This window comes from Tamandua tetradactyla, chromosome 4 (assembly GCF_023851605.1).
Source record: "Tamandua tetradactyla isolate mTamTet1 chromosome 4, mTamTet1.pri, whole genome shotgun sequence".
In the NCBI taxonomy this organism is placed as follows: Eukaryota; Metazoa; Chordata; class Mammalia; order Pilosa; family Myrmecophagidae; genus Tamandua; species Tamandua tetradactyla.
The window spans coordinates 14,371,179-14,395,847 of NC_135330.1; the positions used below are offsets into that span (position 1 = coordinate 14,371,179).

General features: G+C 43.3%; 1 protein-coding gene across 2 annotated transcripts; it reads left to right on the top strand.

Annotated features, from left to right (window-relative positions):
* The first annotated feature begins 231 nt into the window (after nucleotides 1–231).
* Nucleotides 232–24,200, top strand: PCP4L1 (Purkinje cell protein 4 like 1). 2 transcript variants are annotated; one of them, XM_077156686.1, is made up of 3 exons: nucleotides 232–417; nucleotides 22,544–22,598; nucleotides 23,156–24,200. In XM_077156686.1, exons 1-3 carry the CDS (start codon nucleotides 409–411, stop codon nucleotides 23,296–23,298), a joined length of 207 nt encoding a protein of 68 aa, XP_077012801.1. In that variant the 5' UTR covers nucleotides 232–408; the 3' UTR covers nucleotides 23,299–24,200. The 2 variants fall into 2 exon arrangements, with proteins under 2 accessions (XP_077012801.1, XP_077012800.1); XM_077156685.1 differs by lacking the exon at nucleotides 232–417 and adding an exon at nucleotides 6,017–6,234.
* The last annotated feature ends 469 nt before the right edge of the window (nucleotides 24,201–24,669 follow it).

Here is a 24,669-nt window from a genome sequence, read left to right on the forward strand (position 1 = left end):
CCCACTTCATTTTCTCTCCTCTCATCCTCCGACGGGCCCCCCTCCCTCCCGCTCTCTGTCTGTCTTACCCTAGTTTGGAAATGCTGCAAACCCCTGAGCTTGCCATCATTGGATGCGGGGGACAGTCATCTGCGGTAGGAGGCGCTCCGATTGGTTTGCCTGGAGGAGGGCAGCGGAGTTGACTATAAAAGGTGGGGCGGGCGGAGGCGCGCGAGCGGCTTTGACAGCATCGGGTCGGCGAGGCGCTGCCGGCCGGAGCTGAGCGCAGAGAACCCGGGCTCGGGCACCGGGCAGCTCGTCTCGGCACCCAGCCCTCCCCGCCCCGTGCGCGCGGACCCCCGCCGCAGAGCCGGGCAATCGCCGCGGTCGTCGGCGCAGCCCCGAGGGCCCCTCGCCTTACCTGCCGCGATGAGCGAGGTGAGCGGCGCGTCCCGAGAGGGGAGAGGAGGGAGGGGGCGGCCGCCGGGCGCTGCAAGGGAGCCCTCCGGAGGCGTCCCGCTGCCCGTCTGGGAAAGCTCCGAACGCGGGGTGCTAGGAAGCTATTGGAAGAGGGGGCGCTTGACGTCCCACGACTGCGGATGAGGTTTTCGGGGTGACGGGAGAGCGGGGGCTGAGCTCTCAGGTAATAGGGTTGTTTCCTTGGGACGCTGCTCTCTGCGTCTGTCTTCCTGCTGTGAGGTTATTCTGAAGGAATCCCCCTCGCTCCCCTCACTTCTGAGAAAAAGCCATCCCTTCTTTCCTCTCTCCGCCAGGACTGTCTTGCTCTCCTTATGTAGCGTTCCAACAAGAACTTGGTGCCATGCGCCCTGCCTGGGGTGGCCACTTTTCCCTCTTTAGGGACGTGGGTGGTCTCCTGCCCTCCGCTCATTCTGTCAGGAACCGTGAGAAGGACCATTTTTGATATTCAGAAGCCTCTGGAGTGGTTGCTTGTTCAGCCCTTGGGGAGATGTCCCTTCAAGAGTAGACCCCTTCTGCAGTGACTGTTACATGCTGGGTCTTCCCGCAGCCTCCCTGAGATTTATTGGAGCCAGATTCAGCCCAGCCACTGTGATTTACTCTTTGAAGAATCTGTCCATGGGGGGAGGAGGATGTGTGAAAGCAGAGTCTTGGAAAAACCTCTCCCATCATCTGTATGGATTTGTAAGCACAGTCTCAAATCCAAAAGCAGGTATCTTCTTTCCCAAGTGAAGTCAAACTGGGCAATGTCATCACATATTTGTTCTCTGCAACCCTTTCCTTGGCCCCAGGTCCTGCTTTGTCTTTCTCCAGGTATGTTTGCAGATTGCTTGCTGGTCATTATATCAAATCCAAATTCTCAGTTATATGCTGGACCCCAGCTCTGTTACTTACTAGCTGTGTGGCCTTAGGCAAGTTACCAAACTTTCCTGTCCTTCAGTTTTTAACCTGTAAAACGGATATAAGATAATACTGGTTGCCCTAAGGATTAATGATATAATATGAGCAAAGTACTTAGAACAGGGGCTTGCACAGAGTAGGCAGTAGATATATGTTAGCTATTATTATTATCTCCCTGTTTCTTTCTTCTGTTTTAGAGTGTTACAGGAAACTAGCATAAGAATTCCCAAGGGTACTAGGTTAGTGAAGGAGCCTGGGTCCCAGTTTAGATCTTCACGTGAATCCCTGCTCTGCTGGCGCCAACTAAACAGCCACACAGAAGCCACTTAGTGCCACCTACTATGTGGTCTTGGCTGCTGTGTCCACGAAAATTTCCACTACCTGGAAAATTCAGCTACTCTTGGGGTTACAGATGAACCAGGTGGTTTCTTGTCCCCCAGCTTTGTTGCTGTGACCATGGCAGCTGAAAGAAGGAAGGAAAGAAAGAGAAAAAGAGAGAGAAAGCAAAGGACCAATCTTTTCCTCTGGCTTCTTTCAGCCCTAACATTTCACAAAGGATTTCTTTGCCTTTCTTTCACTGAGGTCTAAAGTTTACCCCCCACCCTGTAGTGTTTCTAAATCTGGAAGTCTCAATTCAAGTCACTTCCTGGGAGTTTATGATCTGAAGGTTATGCCAAACGAAGTGCATGGTTAGCCTGTGCTTTTTTGGGAAGTGCATGGCCCATCTGAAAGACATGCTCAGGAGCTCGTGTTTAATTGGTATTTGGTGGAGTGGCAGAGCTGCTTCAGTGGCACGGAAAACAAATGTGGTGTTTTGGGGGAAAGTCAAATCTTGGGGCCCCTCCTGACTCAATGTCTGAGCTTGGTTAATCTCAGTTGAATAGTAACAGTAGGAACCCTGGATGGGGACTAGCTGTCAGCATGTGCAGGACTGCCCAGCCTCCCAATCTGTCAGAGTGAGCTAGTTCTAACTAGCAATTGAGCCATCGAAGCTGCCTCCTAGTATGGAGCTGAGACTGGCTCCAGGGATGAGTATTTTTAAAATCCAGAAGCAACCACCTGGGTGAATGCAGAGACCAGCTGTCTCTGAACCAGATTCCCAAAGGGTCTCTGTTTCCCTCGAGGCCAAGCCCCAGGCTGTTTTCTTCCTCTTATAAAAGCCATGTTGAAAGGCGGAAGTGTTAACCAGAGCTCTGGCGCTCTAGGGAGATTCCAAACTGCTTCAATTCTTTCAGCCCGGCCCCATGGGTCTCCTCCTTCAGGCTGAAGTGCCAAGCCCAGGAAAGCTCTGTGCGCCCTGAATCTTATGTAAGCCTTACCTCCCCACCTGCTTCTTTTCTTGTTTCAGAGAAACTGCAGGAAATATGAGGATGTGGGATCCCTTTCAGTGGTTCCCGGTTCATTTGAAGAACAAAAACTAGGGAGGAGCCTCCAGACCTGGAACAACTAGAAGTGTAAGGGTTCTGGTGGGGCTCCGGGAAGAAGCTCTGGTTCTGCTTTGCTTTCACAACTCTTTGCTGTCACTCAGTACTGCAGCAGAGCATTTCTGTGTGTGTGTGTGTGTGTGTGTGTGTGTGTCTGTGTGCAGAGATGCTGCAGGGGCTCATTTCCAGCTTGTTTGCATCCTCAGCTGCAGGAAGGCCTTGGATTGCTGTGGATCACAGTGTATCTCATTCTTTAATAACTTTTCCCTAATTCCTCTGAAGATTGGGAATGTTCATCCCTTTTGTAATCACCCATTTAGGCTATTGTCTTTAGTTGCTTGAGCAGGAGAAGCCTCTGGCTGCAAAAAGTGGATGACCTTGTTGCTCTGTGAGCCAGGAATGTGGACTGCCCTTTCTCCCAACCTCAAGTTGTGCACAGTCTCATCTTAGAGGGTCAAGTCTCTATAAGGATGGGCAACCAGAAGTAATGTGGCCGGAGTCCAGCTATGCAAACCCAATGCATCTGTTGCATCTGCCTGTGAAGGGTCTTAGCTGATGGAAGTGATTGACATAAGGATGGGAGGGAAGGGAAGATTGAAGGAACAGTTCAATAATTGCCTCTTCTTGGTGGTGGTCCTATGGATAACTCCCCTGCTTTCTTTATACTTTTCCGTAATTCTAAATTGTCTTTCATGAATCTGCTTTATCATGGGAAAAAATAAACTTAGTTTTGCCAAAATTCTTCAAGATGAAAGCATAGTGTATATTGCACCAAGAAAACTTCAAATAAAATATCAAAACGTTTTAATGATATTGGACTTGTTAGAGTACCCTAAAGATCATTGGGTCCAGTCTTCTCATTTTATAAGTAATGAAATGGAGACAGAGAACTTGTCCAAGTTTACATATTGGTGGAACTAAGACTAGAGCACAGTACTGCTAACTTCTCATATCTAAAGAATTTTCCATAGGCCTCCTTTTACATGTTACCCCAGTGAATAGAGAATGATTTGACTTACCCGTAACTTTTAAGGAATGTGTGATTACGGATTCTTTCTATAAGGAATGTAATCTGTGAATTAATAAATGCATAAACGTAAATTTTACTGAGCAAGAGGATGAAAAGGAGAGACCAGCATGGGATGATAGTTATTGACTGGGTACATCTTAGCAGACTAGGCAAGGAGGGTAGGATCTTTCACAATGTAGGATGTCTAGTCACCTTAAAAATGGGTACAGTGAAAGTGGTGGAGCATAGTAGGTATGCGATAGGAATGTGGGAAAGGGGAGGCCCAGAGCCCTCTTTTCCTGGGTCCTTGGCTCCTGATGTCCATCATCAAGTCCCGTAATTGCCAACCATCAGGAGCAGAAGGAGACACTTTCTTTCTGAAATCTAGCATGCAGTTATGACAGCAATTCTTTTAACTCTAAAGTATTTATTTGTCTTGGAGGACCCAGTCTAGGAAAGTGAGTATCTAAGTAAAAGCTGATGGCCAACTAGGCCCCTGGGTATTTAGGACACTTTCATTTAGTCTTTGGCTTCAAGTGAAGAGTACAAAGACTTCGGGAGGAGAAATATAAGAGGAGAGGAAGAGAGGAATGTATTACACTGGCGAGGTAAGTGGTGAAAGTATATTGGGATTCCAGAGTCTTAATTACATGGTTTTCTAAATCCATACTCCTAACATGCTGCTTAAAATGGCTTGACTTGTCCCAGAACTCTTTTAGCTGCAAGAGTAAGCTAAGTCAGCAGCAGATCCCAAACCACTTTTTCTAGATCTGCATCCCAGCAGATGCGATGCCTATAAACAAGGGCCTGGAAACCTAGACTTTGTCACATTCTCCTCACTCAAGCCTAATTTCTGCTTGGGTCTAGACTGACAATGGAGGACATGCCTACCAGGTTTCCCAACCCCCCGCCCAGGGAAAAGAGGTGCCATTTACCATCCTGTTGCCCTTGGTGCTGCCTCCCTCCCACACAGAGCCCTCCAGCTGAGTGTTTGCTTTGTAGGCTGTGGGGGGTTTAATACGTTTATTTTGGGACATTAAAACCGCGGGTGGGAAGCACATTGAAGATTATAGTAATAAATGATGCTTTGGCACTACTCTTTCTCCCCCACCCCTTACCCCCAGTATGGGGTGCAGGCATATCTCCAAGCTGCATACAGAGCACCGCAAATAGCCACTCATTAAACTGTGGCAACCCATGCTGGGGGGAATGGGCCGGGGCTGTTGACTCACTGCATACCATGAGCTGGCATGGCCAAGGAATTCTGCCACTGACTCTAGTGGGGGGTACTTCTATTCCAGGAAACAAGGGTGGGGTGGTTGTGCAGAGAGAGACAGGCTCCGGGGGGTGGGGGTTGGGTTTGGGAGCTAGGACTGTTTAGGTTCTATTCCTGTCTTAGGAGGCATCTGAGAAATAGGGTGTCTGGGTTAAATCCCATATATGAGGAGAAGAACATGTGCGTGTAGATTCTAGGGTAAGGATTCCTGGTTCTTGTTCGGTAATTATCTTGAGGGTGACCTTGAGCAAGTCTTTCTGAAGCTTTTTGAGGACTGCAGCTGGTTGCTGCACTGAAAGCATTGAAACAATTCCAGCAGTGCTCCAAAAACAGCAGGCTAGGGTCTTTCAGGGCACCAGAGGACTCCTGAGGCCTCTCCCACTAAGGTCCTTTAGCAGTGACCTTCATTTAACACTGGAGGAGAATGTGTTAGCAGGAATAGAAGGGTCTCTGGGGAGCCAAAGCCTCTTTGTTGCCACTTGGAAGCAGAGTCACAAACTCTTGTTTTCACTTCCTGCACCTCTAGAGCCAGGCAGTTTATGAAGCCTGGGAGTTGTATCAATAAAAAGGCAAGAAAGGAGCCTTTTCAGAGATTCAGGATTTTTTTAGGATTCGGGCCCTTTTTAGGTTTTCTCTACCCTGAATGGTGGAACAGGATTCTGAGTATTTGTGCCTATTCGTTTAAAATAATTCAGCAGTACTATAATGTGTTTTCATTTGCACAGCATCTGGGCTGCGTCATGCAAATACAGGGTATGTGCGGGCCAGGTGCAGGTGAGGTGCTTCTTTGTTCCTGCCTGCTGACCTCCTCCTTAAAGAGCCCAGTGGGATGAGGATGATGGGGGTATCTGGGCGGTTTCCCTTCCCAAGGTTAGTTCCTACTTGCTGCTCGGAGCAGGGGGGTGACATTATCTTGCTTCTTCTGGTAACAATGGTTGCTGTGGCAACACGATTAAAGATGAAAGAAACAAAGAAAGGAAGAAACACAGCCAAGAAGGGGGCAGGGTGAGTTAGGCCTAGAGTTATCGGGCACCTGTTCCCCAATAGTGAAAGCAGCAAAGCAGCATCTCTGTTGCACCGCTTTGACTGTCTTCAGTGCTTTGCCATGATAATACCAGCAACTATCCCAAGGCGCGGAATGCACTTACACAGTCATGTCTGTGATGAAGGTACACAAACGGACCTGATGAAGAAGAGATGACTTCTTTGCTGCCGAGCACTAAGCTTCTTCTCCCTAAGTTCTGTGACTTAAAAAGCAGCCGGGGTGACTCAGGGGTCCCTGACATGAAACCTGAACATTTGTGTTGGGCCGCATGGTAGGCCCCCCCCACCCCACCCCCCGTGGACTCCGAACCTGGAGGCGCCAGGGCTGCAGATGTGGCACTTGGAGTTGCTGTAAGAATTTGATTTCTGTCCAAAAAGAATATTGTTTGACCTTTAACAGATGTTTAGAGCCATTGTCAGCATTTTTGGGGGGACAGTTATTGGAAAGATGGGGATCCAGGGTTGGTTTAGGTGATAGACCATTTTTGGAGCTCCTAGGGTAGCAGAATAAGCCTCAAGGGCCCTTACGGCAATCTCAGATATTCTCTTCTTCCTTCACTTCCACTTAGCAATGATGCACTCTTTGATTCCTGTACTTTAACCAGGCAATGCCCCACCAACTTGATCTACTTTGTATCCAGCTCAGGGTTACATCATTTCAAAATGATAACGGCTTACTATTTTAGCATGTGCCAGAAATTTTACATACATTTTCTCTAGTTCTTTTCACTGTTCAAGGTCGATATTATCTCTCTTCTTCAGATGGGACGTCTGAAGTCAGCAAGGCCATGTAATTCACCCCGTGACACATAGCTAGGAATGGCAGAGCTGGGATTGGAACAGATGACAGGCAGGGCGGACCCAGGTTAGGAATCCAGGTCTCTGTGACTCCAAAGCCTGGCCTCCACCCAATATTCCTCACTGCTGCTCCCAGGAATTTGAAGACTAGGGAAATGTTAATATCCATTGAAGACCTACTATGTGCAAGACGCACTTGCCATTCCTGCTGGCGATACACAAATGCATGGGGAATATGGGCTGTGTTCATAAGAAGATGGAATCTGGTGGGGTGGTAGGGTGAGGAAGGGGAAGTGGAGGTGAGGCAGATGTGCAATAACTGCACTTCTATATGTAATGACTATACTTCTAGAGAAGTTTATCCCCCTCGGCTCTTTTTCAGGCAGACTTATATTGAAGTGAGGAAAAGCAATGACCTTTTCTACAACCTTTCCACTAGCTGCATAACGGAGGCCCTCAGCCCTCTGAAAACAAACTCAACTTCAGATATTTAGATGAGGCGACAAATAAAGCAGAACAAGAGTTCCCTTCATTAATTCAACAAACATTGAGGGTGTATTATGTGTAAAGGCATTATGCTAGGCTCTGGGACTATGGTAGAGAATGAGGTAGATGCTGCCTCTGCACTCATAGAAACTTGCACAGAAATGGAGGAGACGGACATTCACCATTGAACTGCATGATGAATTCTTTCATTATATTAGTGATGAGTGCATCCAAGGAGAAATACTGGGTGCTATAAAAACTTATAAGAGCCCTAATCTAGTCTGGGAAGTTAAGAAGTTAAGAAGTGCTTCTTGGAAGAAGAAACCCTTGAGGAGAGTTCTGAAAGATGAGTAGGAATGAGCTAAATTAAAGGGAGGTAGGGGTAAGAAAACCATGTGCCAAGGTCCTGAGGTGGGAGGGAACATGTAATGTTCTGGACATGAGGCTACTGAAGCAGTCTGGGGGCTGCAATGTAGGGCCTCTTAGGCCATTAAGAATTTAGTTCTTTATCCTAAGATGGGTAGCCATATGGGCTATTGAAGTGGTCCATGTGAGAAACAGCTATGGAATTAGTGGTAGCAATGAGATAGAAGTGGATGAAGAGATATTTAGGAGGTCAAGTGAACAAAGCTTAATGTTAAGGTGGATATGCAGTGTGAGGAAAAGAAGGTGTCAAACAATTCCTAGGTTTCTGGCTTATGGAACTGGATAAGGTAGGGAATACTTGCAGAGGACCAAGTTGGGTGGTGTCATGGACGGAATGTGGCTCCCAAAAGACATGTCCATGCCCGAATCCCAGAATCTGTGAATGTGACCTTATTTGGGAAAAGGATCCTTGCAGGTATAATTAAGTGAAGGGTCTTGAGGCTAGGAGATCATCCTGGACTGTCTGGGGGGACCCTAAATTCCAAGGACAGGTGTCCTTAGAAGATAGAGAGACACCCAGAGAAGATACTGAGGAAGAGGCGGCGATGTGACCACGGGGGTAGAGACTGGACTGGCACAGCCACAAGTCAGGGACCGTAGGCAGCCTAGAGGAGACAAAGCAGCAAATTCTCCCCTGTGGCTTCCAGAGGGAATTCTGCCCTGCTGACACCTTGATTCATACTTCTGGCCTCAAGAACTGTGAGAGAATGATTTTCTGTTGTTTTAAAATACCCAGCTTTTGGTGATTTGTTACAACAGCCTCAGGAAGCTAATATAGGTGACCAGGATTATTCATTCACTTTGGGAGACATGGAGTTTCAAGTTCCTGCAAAATATCCGACTGGAGATGTTTAAAGGCTCAGTGGGAAGGTCTGGGATGGAGACGCACATTGGAGATTTACATTCCTCAGCTGTATTCTGAGCTGTCCAATAAGGTAGCCACTAACCATATGTAGCAATTTAACTGAATTATAAATTAATTAAAGCTAAATTATAAATTTTATTCTTCAGTTACCCTAGTCACATTTGAAGTGCTGAATAGCTACGTATGCTTGTGGATCTTGTGCTGGACAGCACAGATATAAAATGTTTCTATCATTGCAGGGGTCTGCATACTTTTCCTATAATAGGCCATATAGTAAAATGTTTCAGGTCTGTGGGCCATATGGTTTCTGTGGCAACTACTCAACTCTGCCACTGTTTGCCAAAGCAGCTATTGACAATATGTAAATAAATGGGTGTGGGTGTATTCCAATAAAACCTTCTTTACAAACTTAAGCAATGGGCCAGATTTGGCCTGTGGACTGTAGTGTGCTGACCCCCTCTCTATTGGACTGTGCTACTATAGTTAATACTGAAGTCATAGTTACATGTAAGATCACCTACGAAAAGAGAACAGAAGAGAGTTTAGACTCAAATCTTGAGAGCCTCCAATACTTAAATATTGAAGTGACCAGAAAGGTATAAGAAAAATCAGGAGATCATGATGTCACAGGAGTCAAGGAGAGAATATGTTTCAAGAAAGGGGAAATGACTGATAGAGTTAAATGCTTCAAGAGGTCAAGTTAGATGGGAGTGGAACTTTTGCATTTGATTCAGCATCCTGGTAAGCATTTGTCATATAAAGAAGTGTTGTTTCAGGGGAGTAGGAGTAGAAGCTAGGTTGAAGTTGGCTGGAGAATATGTACGAGGTGATGAAATGGAGATAGAAATTATAGACAGCTCTTTTGAGAAGTCTGGCTATGAAAAAAAAGAGAGGTATAGAGATATGAAGAAAATAGAAGCCTATTTTCTGGTCTCTCCTCTTCAGTCTTCGTTGGCCTCTCCTTAACCTTCATCTCCACTTAAAAAAATTAAGGTATGAGAAAAAATAGTTAAATTGGACTTCATCAAAATTAAAAATTTTTGAGCATCAAAGGATAACATCAAGAAAGTAAAAAACAACCTATAGTTTTGGAGAAAATAGTTGCAAATCATATATCTAATAAGGGGTTAATATCCAGAATATATGAAGAACTCCTACAGCTCAGCAATGAAAAGTCAAACAACTCAAAAAGTGGACAAAGGACTTCAACAGATGTTTCTCCAAAGGAGATAAACAAATTGTCAATAAGCACATGAAAGGATGTGCAACGTCATTAGCCATTAGGGAAATGCAAATCAAAACCACAGTGCAACACTACTTCATATCCACTAGGAAGGTTTTTATTAAAAAAATGGAAAATTACAAATGTTGGAGGGGATGTGGAGAAATTAGAACCCATATACATTGCTGGTGAGAATATAAATTGGTGCAGTTGCTGTGGAAAATGGTTTGGCAGATCCTCAGAAAGTTAAATATAGAACTGCCACATGAGCCAGCGCTTCCACTTCTGGATATATGCTCCAAAGAATTGAAAACGGGTTCTTGAACAGATATTTGTGCATTGATGTTCATAACAGCGTTAATCACAATAGTTAAAAGAGTGGAAACCCCCCAAATTTCTAGCAACAGATGAATGAATAAACAAAGTGTGGTATATACTTACAATGCAATATTAGTCAGCTCTAAAAAGGAATAAAATTCTGATACATGCTACAACATGGATGAAACTTGAACATATCATGTTGCGTGACAAAAGTCAGTCACAAGAGCACAAATATTGTTTGGCTTCACTTTTTTGAAATATTTAGAATGGGCAGATTTATAGAGTCAGACAGTAAATAGGTGGTTACAGGGGCTGGAGAAAGGGAAATGGTCAATTGTTGCTTAATGGGTACAAAGTTTCTGTTTAGGGTGGTGGAAAATGTTTGGTGGTGATGGCAACACGGTATTTCAAATGTTATTATTATCACTGAATTGTACACATGAAAGTGATTTAAAATGGGAAGTTTTGTATTGTGTATATATTACCACAATAAAAAAAATTTTTGAATTAAGGTGTAATTTACAGACAGTAAAAATTACCCTCAGCAATGTATAGTTCTGTGAGTTTTGACACAAATAGAGTCACAACCACCACCAATCAAAGGCATAAACAGTTCCATCATCCACAAATTCTCCCATGCCCCTTGTAGTCAACTCTCCTCTAACTCCAGACGCTGTTCAATTTGCTGTCCCTGTAGTTTTACCTCTGCAAGAATGTCACATAAATGAATCAACCTTGTAAATCTGGCTTATTGCACTTGGCATAATGCATTTGAAGCTCATTCACGTTATTTTGTCTATAAGTAGTTCCTTCCTATTAATTGCTGAGCAGTACTCCGTTGTACGGATGTAACACAATTTGTTTATCCTTGTCCCATTTCAGAGACATTGGGGTTGTTTACAGTTTTTGGCAACTACAAGTAAAGCCGTTATAAACATTTACAGGTTTGTGTGTGGACCTAAGATGTCATTCACTTGAGTAAATACCCAGGAGTAGGATCGCCAGGTTGTATGCTTAAGTGTATCTTAAGAAACTGCAAAACTATTTTCCAAAGTAGCTATACCATTTTGCATTCCTGCCAGCAATATTTGAGAGTTTCAGTTGTTGGACACTTTTGCCAGCACTTGGTATTGCCATTTTTTTAAAAAAACTTTCTAATAGATGTGTGGGGTATCTCATTGTGATTTTAATTTATATTTCCCTAATGATTAATGATGTTGCACATTTTTTTATGTGCGTATTTGCCACCCATGGATCTTCTTTAGTGAAATGTCTGTTCAAATATTTTGCCAATTAAAAAATTGTTTTCTTATTGTGGAGATTTGAAATTTATTTATATATTCTGAATGCAAGTCCTTTATCAGATATGTAAATAAATATTTTCTTCCAGTCTGTAGCTTTTATCTCTTCATTCTCTTAGGAGTGTCTTTCAGAGAGCAGAAGTTCTTAATTTTGATGAAGTCCAATTTTTTTTCTCTTACGGATTGCATTTTTGGTGTTGTAGCTAAGAAATACTTGCCTACCCCAAGGATGTGAAGATTTTCTCCTATGTTTTATTCTAGAAGTTTTATAGTTTTAGATTTTTCATTGCGTTCTGTGATTGATTTTGAGTTAATTTTTGTACAGGGTTCAAGGTATGCACTGAGATTTTTGCAGGGGTTGCTGCATGGTCCGGTAATCGAACCCAGCTCTCCTGCATGGAAGGCCAGCATTCTATGACTGAACTATCTGTGCACCCGAGATTTTTTTTTTTTTTGATATAGTTATCTAATCATTCCAGCACTATATATTGAAAAGCTGTCCCTAGCCTTTTCATATTGGTGTTTGTGGTAGTTTGGAGCAAGGTATCCCAGAAAAACATGTTCTTAAACTTAATCATTCCTGAGGATGTGAACCCTTATAAATGGACCTTTTAATACAGTTACTTCAGATAAGGTGTGTTCCAGGATGGGCCTTAATTCTATTACTGAAGGCCTTACAGGGAGGATCACAGAGAGAATAAAAAGCCACAGAGGCAGCGGCCAGAAGCTGAAAGCAGCTGAAACCTGGAAGAGGAGGGAGAGACCAGGAGAGGCCAGCATACGCATTGCATGTGACAGAGAAGCCAAGGACCAAGGATTACCTACAGCCAGCCCCAGAAGCCCAGTCTTTGGAAAGAAAGCATCACCTTGATGATGCCTTGATTTGGATTTCTCTTAGTCTCAAGACCATGAGCCAACAAATTCCCACTGTTTGAACCAACGCATTTCATGGTATTTCTTTAGCGATAAGGAAACTGAAACAGTTTTCCTCCAGGCTTGGTTCTAGGCTGCCATCTTTTTACTCTAATGGTAACTAAAGAGGGAGTTCAAACTGAGGAAGGTTTTTATTTTTATTTTTTAAATGAGGGGAAGAGGATTTATGTATAAGAGAAAAAGGAAGTTGATTGTGAAGATTCCTGAGAAGAAGAAAGGAATGAGATGTAAAGCTCAGATGGAAGGACAAGACATCATTTGGATGTTGATAAATGCACTGGGAGGAGGTGGACAAGGCAAGTGTATGGTGCTTCCCTTTATTAGAAGGTGGGAGGAAATGAAAAAGGGTGGATACTTTGGGGAAGAGTATTAGGGAAAGGGGGAGTATTGCCGTGTCAGGGTCCTTAAAGCCGGAGGAAATAAAACTCTTGGGCCAGCAGGACTCTCTTTCTTTTCCTCCATCCCTATGGGAAAGGAAAGTCCACAACTTTGAACTATAGAGGAAACAAAAATATACTCATGAGGAATTGGCAGCTACCACCAAGATGATGGAATGGAACATTGGTGTGCGTCAGGCCCAGAGGTAAAGAGGAAAGGGATACAGGAAGGTAGGCAAGGAAAGAACTAGGGTCCTCTGGGAAAAGGTGAGAGTTGATGGGCCTCATAGTTGCTAATTAGTGTTTGGCGTGTTTTGAGAAGTGTGCAACGTTTAGTCTTTTGTGGGCAATGAGGCTAAACAGAACCAAGCGCCAAGCCTGCTAGAAACTTGGACTATTAGACTTGAATGTAAGCAAGGGAGGCATTTAAAATAAAATCCAGTTGGATGATCCTGCACATGGAATGCTCACACTCTAATGGGCTAAGAACTGGCCTGGGTTTTCACAGGTGGCTGTGGCTATCTCCCCAGGGGCCAGCCTGGTGTACGTCAGGAGGTTCAGTGAGCAAACATCAAGATGAAAGCCAGAGTCAGGATACTTAGATCAATTTCAGAGCAGGAATCTGAGTTTGTAGGCATGGTTTGGTACTGGGGCCTCAAATAATATGTAAGAGAGCTCCTCGTTGGGAGGATAAGGCCCTGTCCCCGTGTGCCCTATGGGATGTACGGAAAGAAAGTCTTGGGGACTGTGGATTGAAAGACTGACACTTAGTACAGCTGCCTAACTATGGGAGTAGAAGGAAATGATGACCCCTAGGACTTTCCTTCCTACCTTGGGATTGCTCTGCCATATGGGACAATTTGTCAAGTCGGTCTCGCACTGGAAACATCCTCCCTCCAGTGTATACACACTCATATACACACACACGTCCGTGTTTTTGGTTGGGGACTGAGAAACAGCATAGTGCCATATCCGACAGTGCAGCCTCTGAGCCATGGCACCTGGCTTTGTTACTTCTTAGCTATATGACCTTAGGCAAGTTAATTGACCGTTTTGGCCTTAGCTTTCTTACATGTAAAATTGAGATAATAATACTTATCTTTTAGGGATGTTATCAGGATTCAATGTGTTAATGTTTATAAAATACTTAGAAGAGTCACTAGTACATAGTAGCTATAATAGATGTAATTATTCATAAATAAGGTATGGTGGTATTCTGAAATCCTTGATTCTTTCAGTTCCCCTAGCAGGTTCCTATAAGGAAGAAGAAGGACTTGCTAAACCATTTCACAGTTGCTGTTTCTGGTTAGAAGTATTGAAAGAAGTAGAAGAATACCTGAGGAGTTTATAAACCATACTAGGCCATTGTAGGGGCTCAGAGAGACCGAGAAATGTTCCACTGCCACAGCTCTTGTGAGTTAGCATTGACCCTCCAGAGGTGTGAGCATGAGGTTTCTGGTTCTCCCAGAATGGCCTTCCATGACTGTTTGGTTTGCCTGAAGTATGGCTAATCTGATGCTTTGCCAATGGACTCACCAGAGGACCTTGATTCATCTAAAATTGCTGAGTTTCTGGATCATAAACAGGAGAGTTGGGGCAGGGATGCCTAGGGACCAGCAAAAGACTGAGTACCATATAGAAGGCGGGAGCTGACAACTTGTAACCTAACTGTCCCCACCTCCTAACTCAACAAACCATACACAACCAAGTCCAGAAATCAAGATTTTCAGAATGACTATTTTGAGAACTGGCTGGAGAAGGTTGTGGGAGGAGGGGCAGGAGGTAGAAGCCCTAGCATATTACTTTTCAGCAGAGGGTACTAGGAGATTTCAAGGGGCAGTGTGAGTAGTAAGGGTTTCCTTCTCTGTATAGCACCCTTTCCTAGTCTCCCCAGCAGAGGTCCTGGCTCTTGGATTGTGACCTTTCATAATAAATTTAAGCCAAACAGAGCCAGAAGCCCCCAGGGGGGCAGGTGGCCGCTGAGCCATGGCTCTATTCCAGGACCAATGATCTCAGGAGAGACTCGGGGAAGGGAACAGTTGGCAGGGCTGAGGGAAAAAGTGGCAACCTGTGCTGTTCAGTCCAGATACATACTCTTTCTTGTCTAAAGGATTCCCAAGGACAGCTGAAATGAGAAGAAAAGTGGAAGAAGAAACAACCACCCAAGAAGAGATATTTAGAATTGGTCTAGATTTTCCTCAAAAGAGGAGGGGTTGGGATGAGAGAAGAGTTGATGGATTAAGGGAACCAGCTTAGAGTCAGTTAGAGGGATAATGGTTAAAGAAAGATCAGAGCCAGGGATTTATTGGCAATAGGGAAAGTAGGATTTGGAATCAGAGAGCAGGGGGCTATGGAACTTGCCTCTTGACCCTCTTGTCTGGACAATTGGCTGTTAACTTATTACCACACACCCCAACCATGTCATGCTTTTGCAGTGTAGACAAGCCTCTTGCAATGACGGTATGCCAGGATGGATGGTGTTGCTGAGATGACATGGGAAGATTATGGGGAGAGAAGGAGTAATGAATGGGCCTGTCAGTCTCCCAAGAGCCTCAGGATCAACACTTCCTCTCATGGAACTTTTTATTTTGTTCAAAGACAGACTAGCTAAGAATCCCATAGGGCTTTAGGGACTATTTTTGTGTATGTTCTTCCAGATTTTTAAAATGAAAATGTATATATAACATAGATAAGCACCCACCCACCCACATACATATATATTTATAAAAAATTTAATATCAATTTGTAACCTACTTTTAAAGAATTTAATATGTCATGGATGCTTTCCCATGTCAAATACAGTGCTGCATCAGTATTTCTTACTTTAATAATTTTTGCTTTACTTTGACTGATTGTTTTCTTGTTTTCTCTGAACTTTTATTAGAAACATTTTCCAGATTTGAAAGAACAGTTCAACGCACAGCTGTATATCCAGCTAGGCTCAATAATTGTTAACATGTTAGTGTGTTTGTGCCAGCAGGTGACAATGTTTGGTCTTGTGGAGACAGTATACCTGATGGCTAAAAATGCTGGGCTGTGAGTCAGGCTGTCTGGGTTCCAAAGTCAGGTCCACTATTTATTAACAAGATGATGTTGACCTTCTTCAAGATCCTTAACCTCTCTAGGCCTGTTTCCTCAACTATAAAATAGGAATGACATGTCCTCAGAGATCTCAAAGGATTAAATGAGATAATGTAGGGTACTAAATAAATGTTATTTGGGTCCTTGTCTTATCTCCTCACTTAGCTTGGAAGACAGGGACAATCTCTTGACTGTTTTCACTATAAATCCTTGACAATCAACCTCAAGTGGACCCTTAGAGCTGTCTGGTAATCCTTTGACATCTTACCAGTCATTTACTCTCTTAGATGATTTACTTTTTGGATGATTATTTCACTCATTCTCCTTTCCCATCAAACCTCTAACACTTCTTGCCCCTCTTCACTCTCAGCTGACTATCTTGCTTCTTATTTCACTGAGGAAATAGAAGCAATCAGAAGAGAACTTTTATACATTCCCAGTATATCTGCCACATTGCTTGCATCTGTCCCCATAGTCTATGATTATACTTATTTTGTGGAGGAACTGTCTATACTCCTACTTAGGGCCAACCCCCTACTTGGGCATTAGAACCATCTCTCCTTGTCTATTCAAGACATCACTCTAGTAAATATCCACCCCCCCTGCATTATGAATTTTTCCTTTTCTGCTAAATCATTCCCATCAGCATTCAAATGCACTATATCTCTGATCTTACCCAAAACACCCTCCCTTGACCCCACATTCTACCCCGACTACTGTCCGATTTCTCTGCTGCTGCCCTTTAGAGCAAAGCTCTTTGAAAGAGCTCCCTGTACTCACAAATCCATCTGTATGTCCAGCTTATTTTACCATAAAAATGGTTTCAAACCTCAGTCCTTCTTGTCACCTCCATTGCTACCACCCTCGTCCAAGCCACCATCATCGGGTTTGCACCACTGTAAGAGTCTCCTCATCATTTCCTCTGATTTTTCTCTACCCCACCCCCATAGTCTATTCTCCACCCAGCAGTCAGAGCAAAACTTTAAAAACTTGTTGGTCCATGTTACCCTCTGCCCAAAACCTTGTAATGTCTTTCCATCGACTCAGAATAAACTCCAAACTCTTTGCCCTGACCCGAAGACACACATATTCTGGCTCACTTATTTCTTATATGCTCTCTCTCGCTCACTCAGCTCTGGCCAGGGTGATTTTCTTACTATTCTTTAAACGTTCCAGACGCATGCCTGCCTGGAAGTCTTTTCCTTTGATGTCCTCCCTGCCCAGAAGGCTCTTCTTTCCGACATCCACATGTCATTCAAGCTTCTTTGCATTAAATGTCACTCTTCACAAAGACATTCCCAGACTACTCTTCAATCTTCCTTCATAGCACTTGTCACTAACTGACACATTTGTTTAATGAGTGCTGGGGCTTTATTTTGCTCACTGCTGTATCCCTAATGCCTAGAACAATGCTTGGCATGTATTTGGCACTGGCATATTTTTGAAGGAATGACTCTTGTGTTTCTTCTATACCCCTTTAGTGCATACAGTAAATAGTGCCAAACACAAAGAGAGTAAAAAAAAAAAAAAACAACATAATCTATTGTTTGCATCTATAAAAATGAGACTAATACTATATATATATATATATATATATGAAATATATATATATTCCATGAAATTGTTCGAAGGAGTAGATGAGAGAACATTTGTGAAAGTACCCAGTTCCTTGGTAAATAGCGAGTACTCAAAATTGTCAAATGAATAAACAAACTCCAACGGCACCAAGGAACCTACAGAATGTACAATGATGCATTGTACGTAAGACCAAGGAATGTCCAGATGCAGCAGTTTTTTTAAAATATTTTTTTATCGTGAAATATAATATGTATACAAAAAAGCAATAAATTTCCAAGTACATTTTAGTAAGTACTTATGGAACAGACACTGGAGACTCTTTGGTCTCCAAGACACTGGAGACCAAAAGAGATATCAACGTATTGATTAAGCAGTTATGCTCATTTGTTAAATCCTGTCTTCTCTATTATACTCTTCCTTCTCTCTCTTTTTTCTTTTTTTTTTGTGAAAAATAGCATACACAAAAAAGCAATAAATTTCAAAGTACATTGCAACACTTAGTTGTACAACAGATTTCAAAGTTTGGTATGGGTTATGATTCCACAATTTCAGGTTTTTATTTCTAGCTGCTCTTAAGTACTGGAGACTAAAAGAAATATCAATATAATGATTCAGCACTCATACTCATTTGCTAAACCCAACCTTCTCTGTATAACTCCACCATCACCTTTGATCTTTCTTCCACACTCTAAGGGTACTGGGGCTATGGCCATTCTCGCTTTTTCACATTGGACGGGGCTGTCAGTACTATGGAATAGGGAGATGGAACTAGCTGATGTTCTGGAGAGGCTGGCCCCTCTGCATTTCAGGACTTATCTGGTCCAGGACCCATCTGGAAGTTGGAGGTTTCTGAAAAGTTACTCTGGTGCAGCAGTTTTATTAATATGATTCTGAGGAAAAAGATTTACTATTATGTTAAATCTAACTCTCCATCTGAGCAGAGTGATGGAGAAAGAAAAAAACAATAGCCGCTCACAGTCTCATGATGGCGTCACTTAAAATTCATGACCACCTGCCTCATGAGGAGCCTTAATGCCACCCGGCAATCCTATTGCTGCCTGCTAGTCTATTCACTCTCCTTCTTTCCTAGATAACCATTTCATACCTTCATCTCTCTCCAACCTCCTCTTGGATCATTATGTTGTTTCCTGTTTTACTGAGAAAGCAGAAGTGATCTGGGGAGAGCTAGCAAATGTCTTCCCCTGCCGCTTCTGGGCCCGTACGCTCTGCTCTCCTCCAGTTACTGTGCGTCATCCACTCTAGCTCCTTCTCAAGACCAACCTCTACTTATGCACTAGATTCCATGCCCTCTCTCCTTCAGTGACAATTCTCTTTCTGTCCTACAATTTTCCTTTTCTACTGGATAAATTCCATCGAAACACAAGCATTTATCTGGCTTAGGAACCCTCTGGAAATGATTGGTTCCAGGAAAGCAAACTGAGTGCACGAAACTTTTATAAAATCTCAGTTGGAGCCCTAGGTGTTCTTCAGGGTTAATAGGAGTGATGTTGACTGCGGGTTAGCAACCCATGGCAATTAGCACTATCTAACTGAAGCTTGCATGACACTAGCCTCCAAAAATGGCCTCTTGACTCTATCTGATCCTTCTTAGCCACTGATGCCTTATTTATTACACATGAGGTACCAGCCTCTCCAAGATTATCAACTAATTCCATCCCCCATCCTTTCGTGTGGGCACCCCTTCTCAATACGAAAAAGTCAGAAGGGGCAGTGTCTAAAGATCCCTATAGTTTGGGAGAAGGATCAAAGGAGAAGGAGAAGCCGTAACAGAGAAAACAGGATTTAACAAATGAGTATGACTGCTGAATCACGATATTGATATTTCTTTAAGCCTCCAATGTTTTGGAGCAGCTAGAAGGAAAAATCTGAAATAGTGGATTGGTAACCCATAACAAACTCTGAAATCTGTTCTGTAACTACTTGTTGAAGTGTATTTTGAAAATTAATGCCTTTTCTCTCTAAAAATGTTATCTTTTATAATAAAAAGTGTTTTAAAAAACACATTTTGTTATTCTGCTATCTTCAAACAATCTTCTCATTATCCCATATCCTCCTGAAGCCACACCCCCATCCCCATTTCTCTGGAACTCATTGTATATTTGCTATTTCAAGTCCTCTTCTCCCTTTCTCTCCTGAACCACTCCAATCAGGCTTTTGCCCCCTCACGCCTTCTCTTGTCAATGTCATAGGGAGCCCCCACATAGCAAAACCCAATGGTCAATAATCAGTCCTCATCTTACTAGACCTACCAGCAGAATTTGACATAGTCACTTCCTTCTCCTTGAAATATGTTCTTCACTGGCTTCCAATTCACTACAGTCTTTTAATTTTTCTCCTACCTTCCCAAATTTCTCTATTGATTCCTCTTCATGTTTACAGCCTCTAATCATTGTAATGCCTCCGGACCTCAGCCTCTTCTCTTCTCTATCTGAACTCATCCTCTGGTTCATCACTGAATGGTGATCTCATCCAGTCTCATGGCTTTACATGCTATTCATCTGTTAGTAGCTCCCTACTTTATATCTCTAGTCCATACCTTTCTCTTCAACTCACCTTAATATCCAACTGCTTATAGAAGCATCTTCCCTTGGAGCTCTAACCGACATCTCAAACTGAACATGTCCAAAAGCAAGCCCCTGATCCTCCCCTCAGCCCCGGATCCTCAGGTTTCAACCTGCTCCTCCTGCTGTCTTCTCCATTTCAGAAAACTGCAACTCTCCTCTTTCAGTTCCTCAGACCAAATACCTTGGAGTCATCCTTGACTTCTCTCTTTCTCACATCATCACTGATTGAATCTGTCAGCAAATCACATTGGTATAGCTTGAAAATAAAGCCAAAATCTAACCATGTCTCACTATCTCCACTGCTACTGTGCTGATGCAAACCACTCTTACCTGTTGTTGTTGTTTTTTTTATAGTCTCCTGATTTTTCTGCTCCTTCCTTTGTGCCCATTTGGTGCAAACTGAAGGCTTCCAATGTCTTTCAACTCACTTGTAGTATAAAAATCAGATTTCTTACAAAGACCCCCCCAATGCCCTTTATAACCTATTCCCAACTTGCAATGATCTCTGACCTCATCTCCATTCATCTTTCCTTCTTCCTCTCTCCACTCCAGCTACACTGGCCTCTTGCTATTCCTTAGACAGACTAGGCATACTTCAGCCCCAGGGCCTTTGAAATATTTCCCCTGATATCCACAACCCTCACTTCCTCGACTCCTTCAGATCCTTACTCAAATGCTGCCTTTCAGAGAGGCTTTTCCTGACCACCCCTCCATTTCCACTCCAGCGCTCACTCTCTCCCTGCGCTGTCTTAGAACCTAACATAGCACTCATTTTATTTGTTTATTTCTTTGTCTGTCTATTCACTAGAATGTAAACTCCTTGAGGGAAGGGCTTTTTTTGAAAAATTTATTTATTAATTAAAAAAAAATTAACAAACGAAATAAAACATTAACATCAGTAATGAATCAGTAATTCACAATATCATCACTTAGTTGCATATTCGTCATTTTCTTAGAACATTTGCATCAATTAAGAAAAAAAATAAAAAGACAACAAAAAAGAAATAAAACAATAACAGAAAAAAAAAAGATTATACCTACCATACCCCTTAACCCTCGCTTTCATTGATCACTAGCATTTCAAACTAAATTTATTTTAACATTTGTTCCCTCTATTATTTATTTTTATTCCATATGTTCTACTCATCTGTTGATAAGGTAGATAAAAGGAGCATCAGACACAAGGTTTTCACAATCACACAGTCACATTGTGAAAGCTATATCATTATTCAATCATCCTCAAGAAACATGGCTACTGGAACACAGCTCTACATTTTCAGGCAGTTCCTTCCAGCCTCTCCATTACCTCTTGAATAACAAGGTGATATCTGCTTAATGCATAAGAATAACCTCCAGGATAACCTCTTTTGACTCTGTTTGGAATCTCTCAGCCATTGACATTTTGTCTCCTTTCACTCTTCCCCCTTTTGGTTGAGAAGGTTTTTTCAATCCCTTGATGCTGAGTTCCAGCTCATTCTAGGGTTTTTCTCAATCCTTTGATGCTGAGTCTCAGCTCATTCTAAGATTTCTGTCCCACGTTGCCAGGAAGGTCCACACCCCTGGGAGTAGACAGGGGGAGGGTGGTGAGATTGCTTGTTGTGTTGGCTGAGAGAGAGGCCGCATTTGAGCAACAAAAGAGGCTCTCTTGGGGGTGACTCTTAGGCCTAATTTTAAGTAGGCTTGACCTATCCTTTGTGGGGTTAAGTTTCATATGAACAAACCCCAAGACTGGGGGCTCAGCCTATAGCTTTGGTTGTCCACACTGCTTGTGAGAATATCAAGAATTCAACTTGGGGAAGTTGAATTTCTCCCCATCTCACCATTCCCTGAAGGGGGCTTTGCAAATACTTTTCCAGTCACTGATCAAATCACTCTGGGATTCATCGGGGCATCACTCTGGACAAACCAACAAAATCTCATGTCCTACCTGAGATTCCAAGTACTTCTGGTGTTCATTCGAACTATCTACATAAGTTATATTAGGAAATGCACTAGTCAAAATATAAATTTTGACCAAATAAACATTTTTTGCTTTAGTCTCACACATAAGGTGACATTTTAAAATATTACCATCTATTTTCAGCACCCTGCAGTAATGACATTCCTTTGTTCTTCCTCATGCAAAAAATTTTTTTTAATTTGTACACTTAGTCACTATTATTATATACTCTAGGCATTCCTAGTTTATACCATCTCAATCTTTAACATCTATCTTTCTTTCTGATTTCATTTATGGAGGGCAGGGCTTTTTGTCTGGTTTGTTTTCTACAGTTTCCCTTGCACCGATCAATAGTTGTTGAATGAATTTTGATGGCTTTTCTCCTCTTTGATCTCAAGACTCATTTCTTCAAAAGACTGAGGAAATGTACTTGATAATAGGAGGGATCGAAAGTAGGGTGGGTGTAAAGAAATGACACCTTCATATTTCCATGAGTATTTAGTATTCTGAATTTTTTTCCAGCTTAACACCAAAACACCCCCAGCAACCAACCAGGCACCTGGCCCAGAGGAGAAGGGTAAGTGGGGTTGGGCTTAGCAGTTTATAGGACAGTTTAATACACGACATGTGACATATGTAGGACTATAAGTCTAGAAGTTCCTAAAGCGAGATGAGATAGGAATAGGGATGTGGAAACACAAAGGACTTTTTAGAGGTATTATATCCAAGGTTTCTTTCCATCTTCTCTTAAGAAGTAAACCTATGAGTATTTACAGTTTGATTTTAGAATCTGAGTGAAAATGGAAGAGGCAGGCACAATAGTAAGTTGAACCTCATCAGATAACCCCGGCCACTGTCTCAATCAGAAATTGAGAGAAAGCTGGGAAAACAATATGCTCAAGGACCCTGTACTGAAGGGATAAGTGTGATAGGAGACATTTGTCATCGTGTTTCAAGAGTAGCATAGCTCCCCTAAGTACTTACAGGTGATTCCCAGTCTAGGTGCCCTGATGCAAACTCCTATCAGGCAATCAGGGAACCCCACTGGGCCCAGCAGAAAGTAGACTTGAACCACAGCACAAGGGGCTGGGAGGGTCAGCCTCACTCATTAATCAGTCTCCCCACTATCCGCAGGAAAAGCTGGCAATGCCAAGAAAGCTGAGGAGGAGGAAGAGATCGACATCGATCTGACAGCACCAGAAACAGAGAAGGCTGCCCTTGCCATTCAGGGCAAGTTTCGGCGATTCCAGAAAAGGAAAAAGGATCCCAGCTCCTGAATGGCCAGCCTTGCCTTTACCCTGCTCCCTTCTCTCCCCTTTTCCACAGCCCTGATTTCCGTGTCCCTTTGTCCCTTTAGCCTCTCCTTGAGGCACATTCAACCCACCTCTTACTTTGTCTCATCCCCTCAAGCCATCACAGAAGTAGAGGCACAAGGAACAAGGGGGAAGATAAAGACTTCAGTTGGCAGCCACTTGTCTAAGAGTGAGCCAGTCGTTCCTTGGGATAAGGCCCTTTGGTCGGTACCTAGGCCCACCCTGGGAGTTTGAAGAGCACTCTGGGACTGCCAGAGGGGAAAGCCTTTATAGAGTAGGAAGCTGGAGGATGCACTGTTCTGCCACTTGAAACATTCACACAGCAGGTAACATCTTTCCCCCTTCAGCTCCTTGTGCACCCCTCACCTGCAACTTCCCTCCTATGAGCTAAGCCACAGAGTGGGCTGGAGCCTTCCTTTTCCCCGGCAGACCTACATGGAGCAGCTCACCACAGCACTGCATGCTGAGTAGATTAGTTCCAAGGAAGGGCAACGGGGGCTGGCAGAGGCAAGAAAAAGTTTCCTACGCCATCTAGTCTAGGACCAAAAAGGGTAGAGGTGGAAGAGGTCCAAGGGGCCACAGGGAGGGAAATGGGAAGTCGGGTGGATTTGGGGAGGAGAGAAAAGTGCAGAAGAGGGACACGAGTTAGTTACTGTGGTAGAAGTGGACAACACGAAGGGTTCTTGGGGCTTCTAACCTGCCTATCTCCAACCCCCCAAGTCTAGCCATCCCCAGAGGCCACAAGAATCAAGTGACCCCTAAAGTTCCTACCAGTCCCGCTGTGGAGGCGGGCAGAAGTGGAATGTGATTTTAGCATGTTTAATAATTATAACCATCAAAATAAAAACAACTCGTAAATGGGTTCATTTAAACTCTCCTGTTTTTCTTGCGAGGAATATGAAAGGGGGCTGGAGCTGGCCTCGGGGAGGGCGGTAGAGCCACTGTGTAGTGCATGGAGGCACAGGAGATGAGAACTGCTGGAGCAGTTGTCAGGCAGAGCCAACCCGTCTCTTTTCTGCCGACCTTGTCCTCACCTTGATCCTCCACCCACCCACACTGGCTTTCTCTGCTGCTGTCACCGCCCCCAGCTTGCACCTGCAGAGAGCTCAGCAACTCCCCCTACTCCTCGGGCGCGGGGCATGCTCTCTCTTTTTTCTTTTCTTTGCAAGTTAATTCTTTAAATTGAATTAGTCCTCATACAATTTCCCAGGTAATTACGAAAAATTGACTTATTTTAATGGCTTTAATGTTTAAGTATTGGTCACCGTTGAATAAGACATTCTAGAAAAGAAAAAGCAATTAATTGCACAGTAGTCTATAGGAATTGACAAGTGG

What these genes read in the sequence shown, in the direction of transcription:
- PCP4L1 (XM_077156685.1), top strand. An exon ending in ACCTGGCCCAGAGGAGAAGG is followed by an intron (nt 22,599 to 23,155) that starts GTAAGTGGGGTT and finishes CACTATCCGCAG; the next exon opens with GAAAAGCTGGCAATGCCAAG.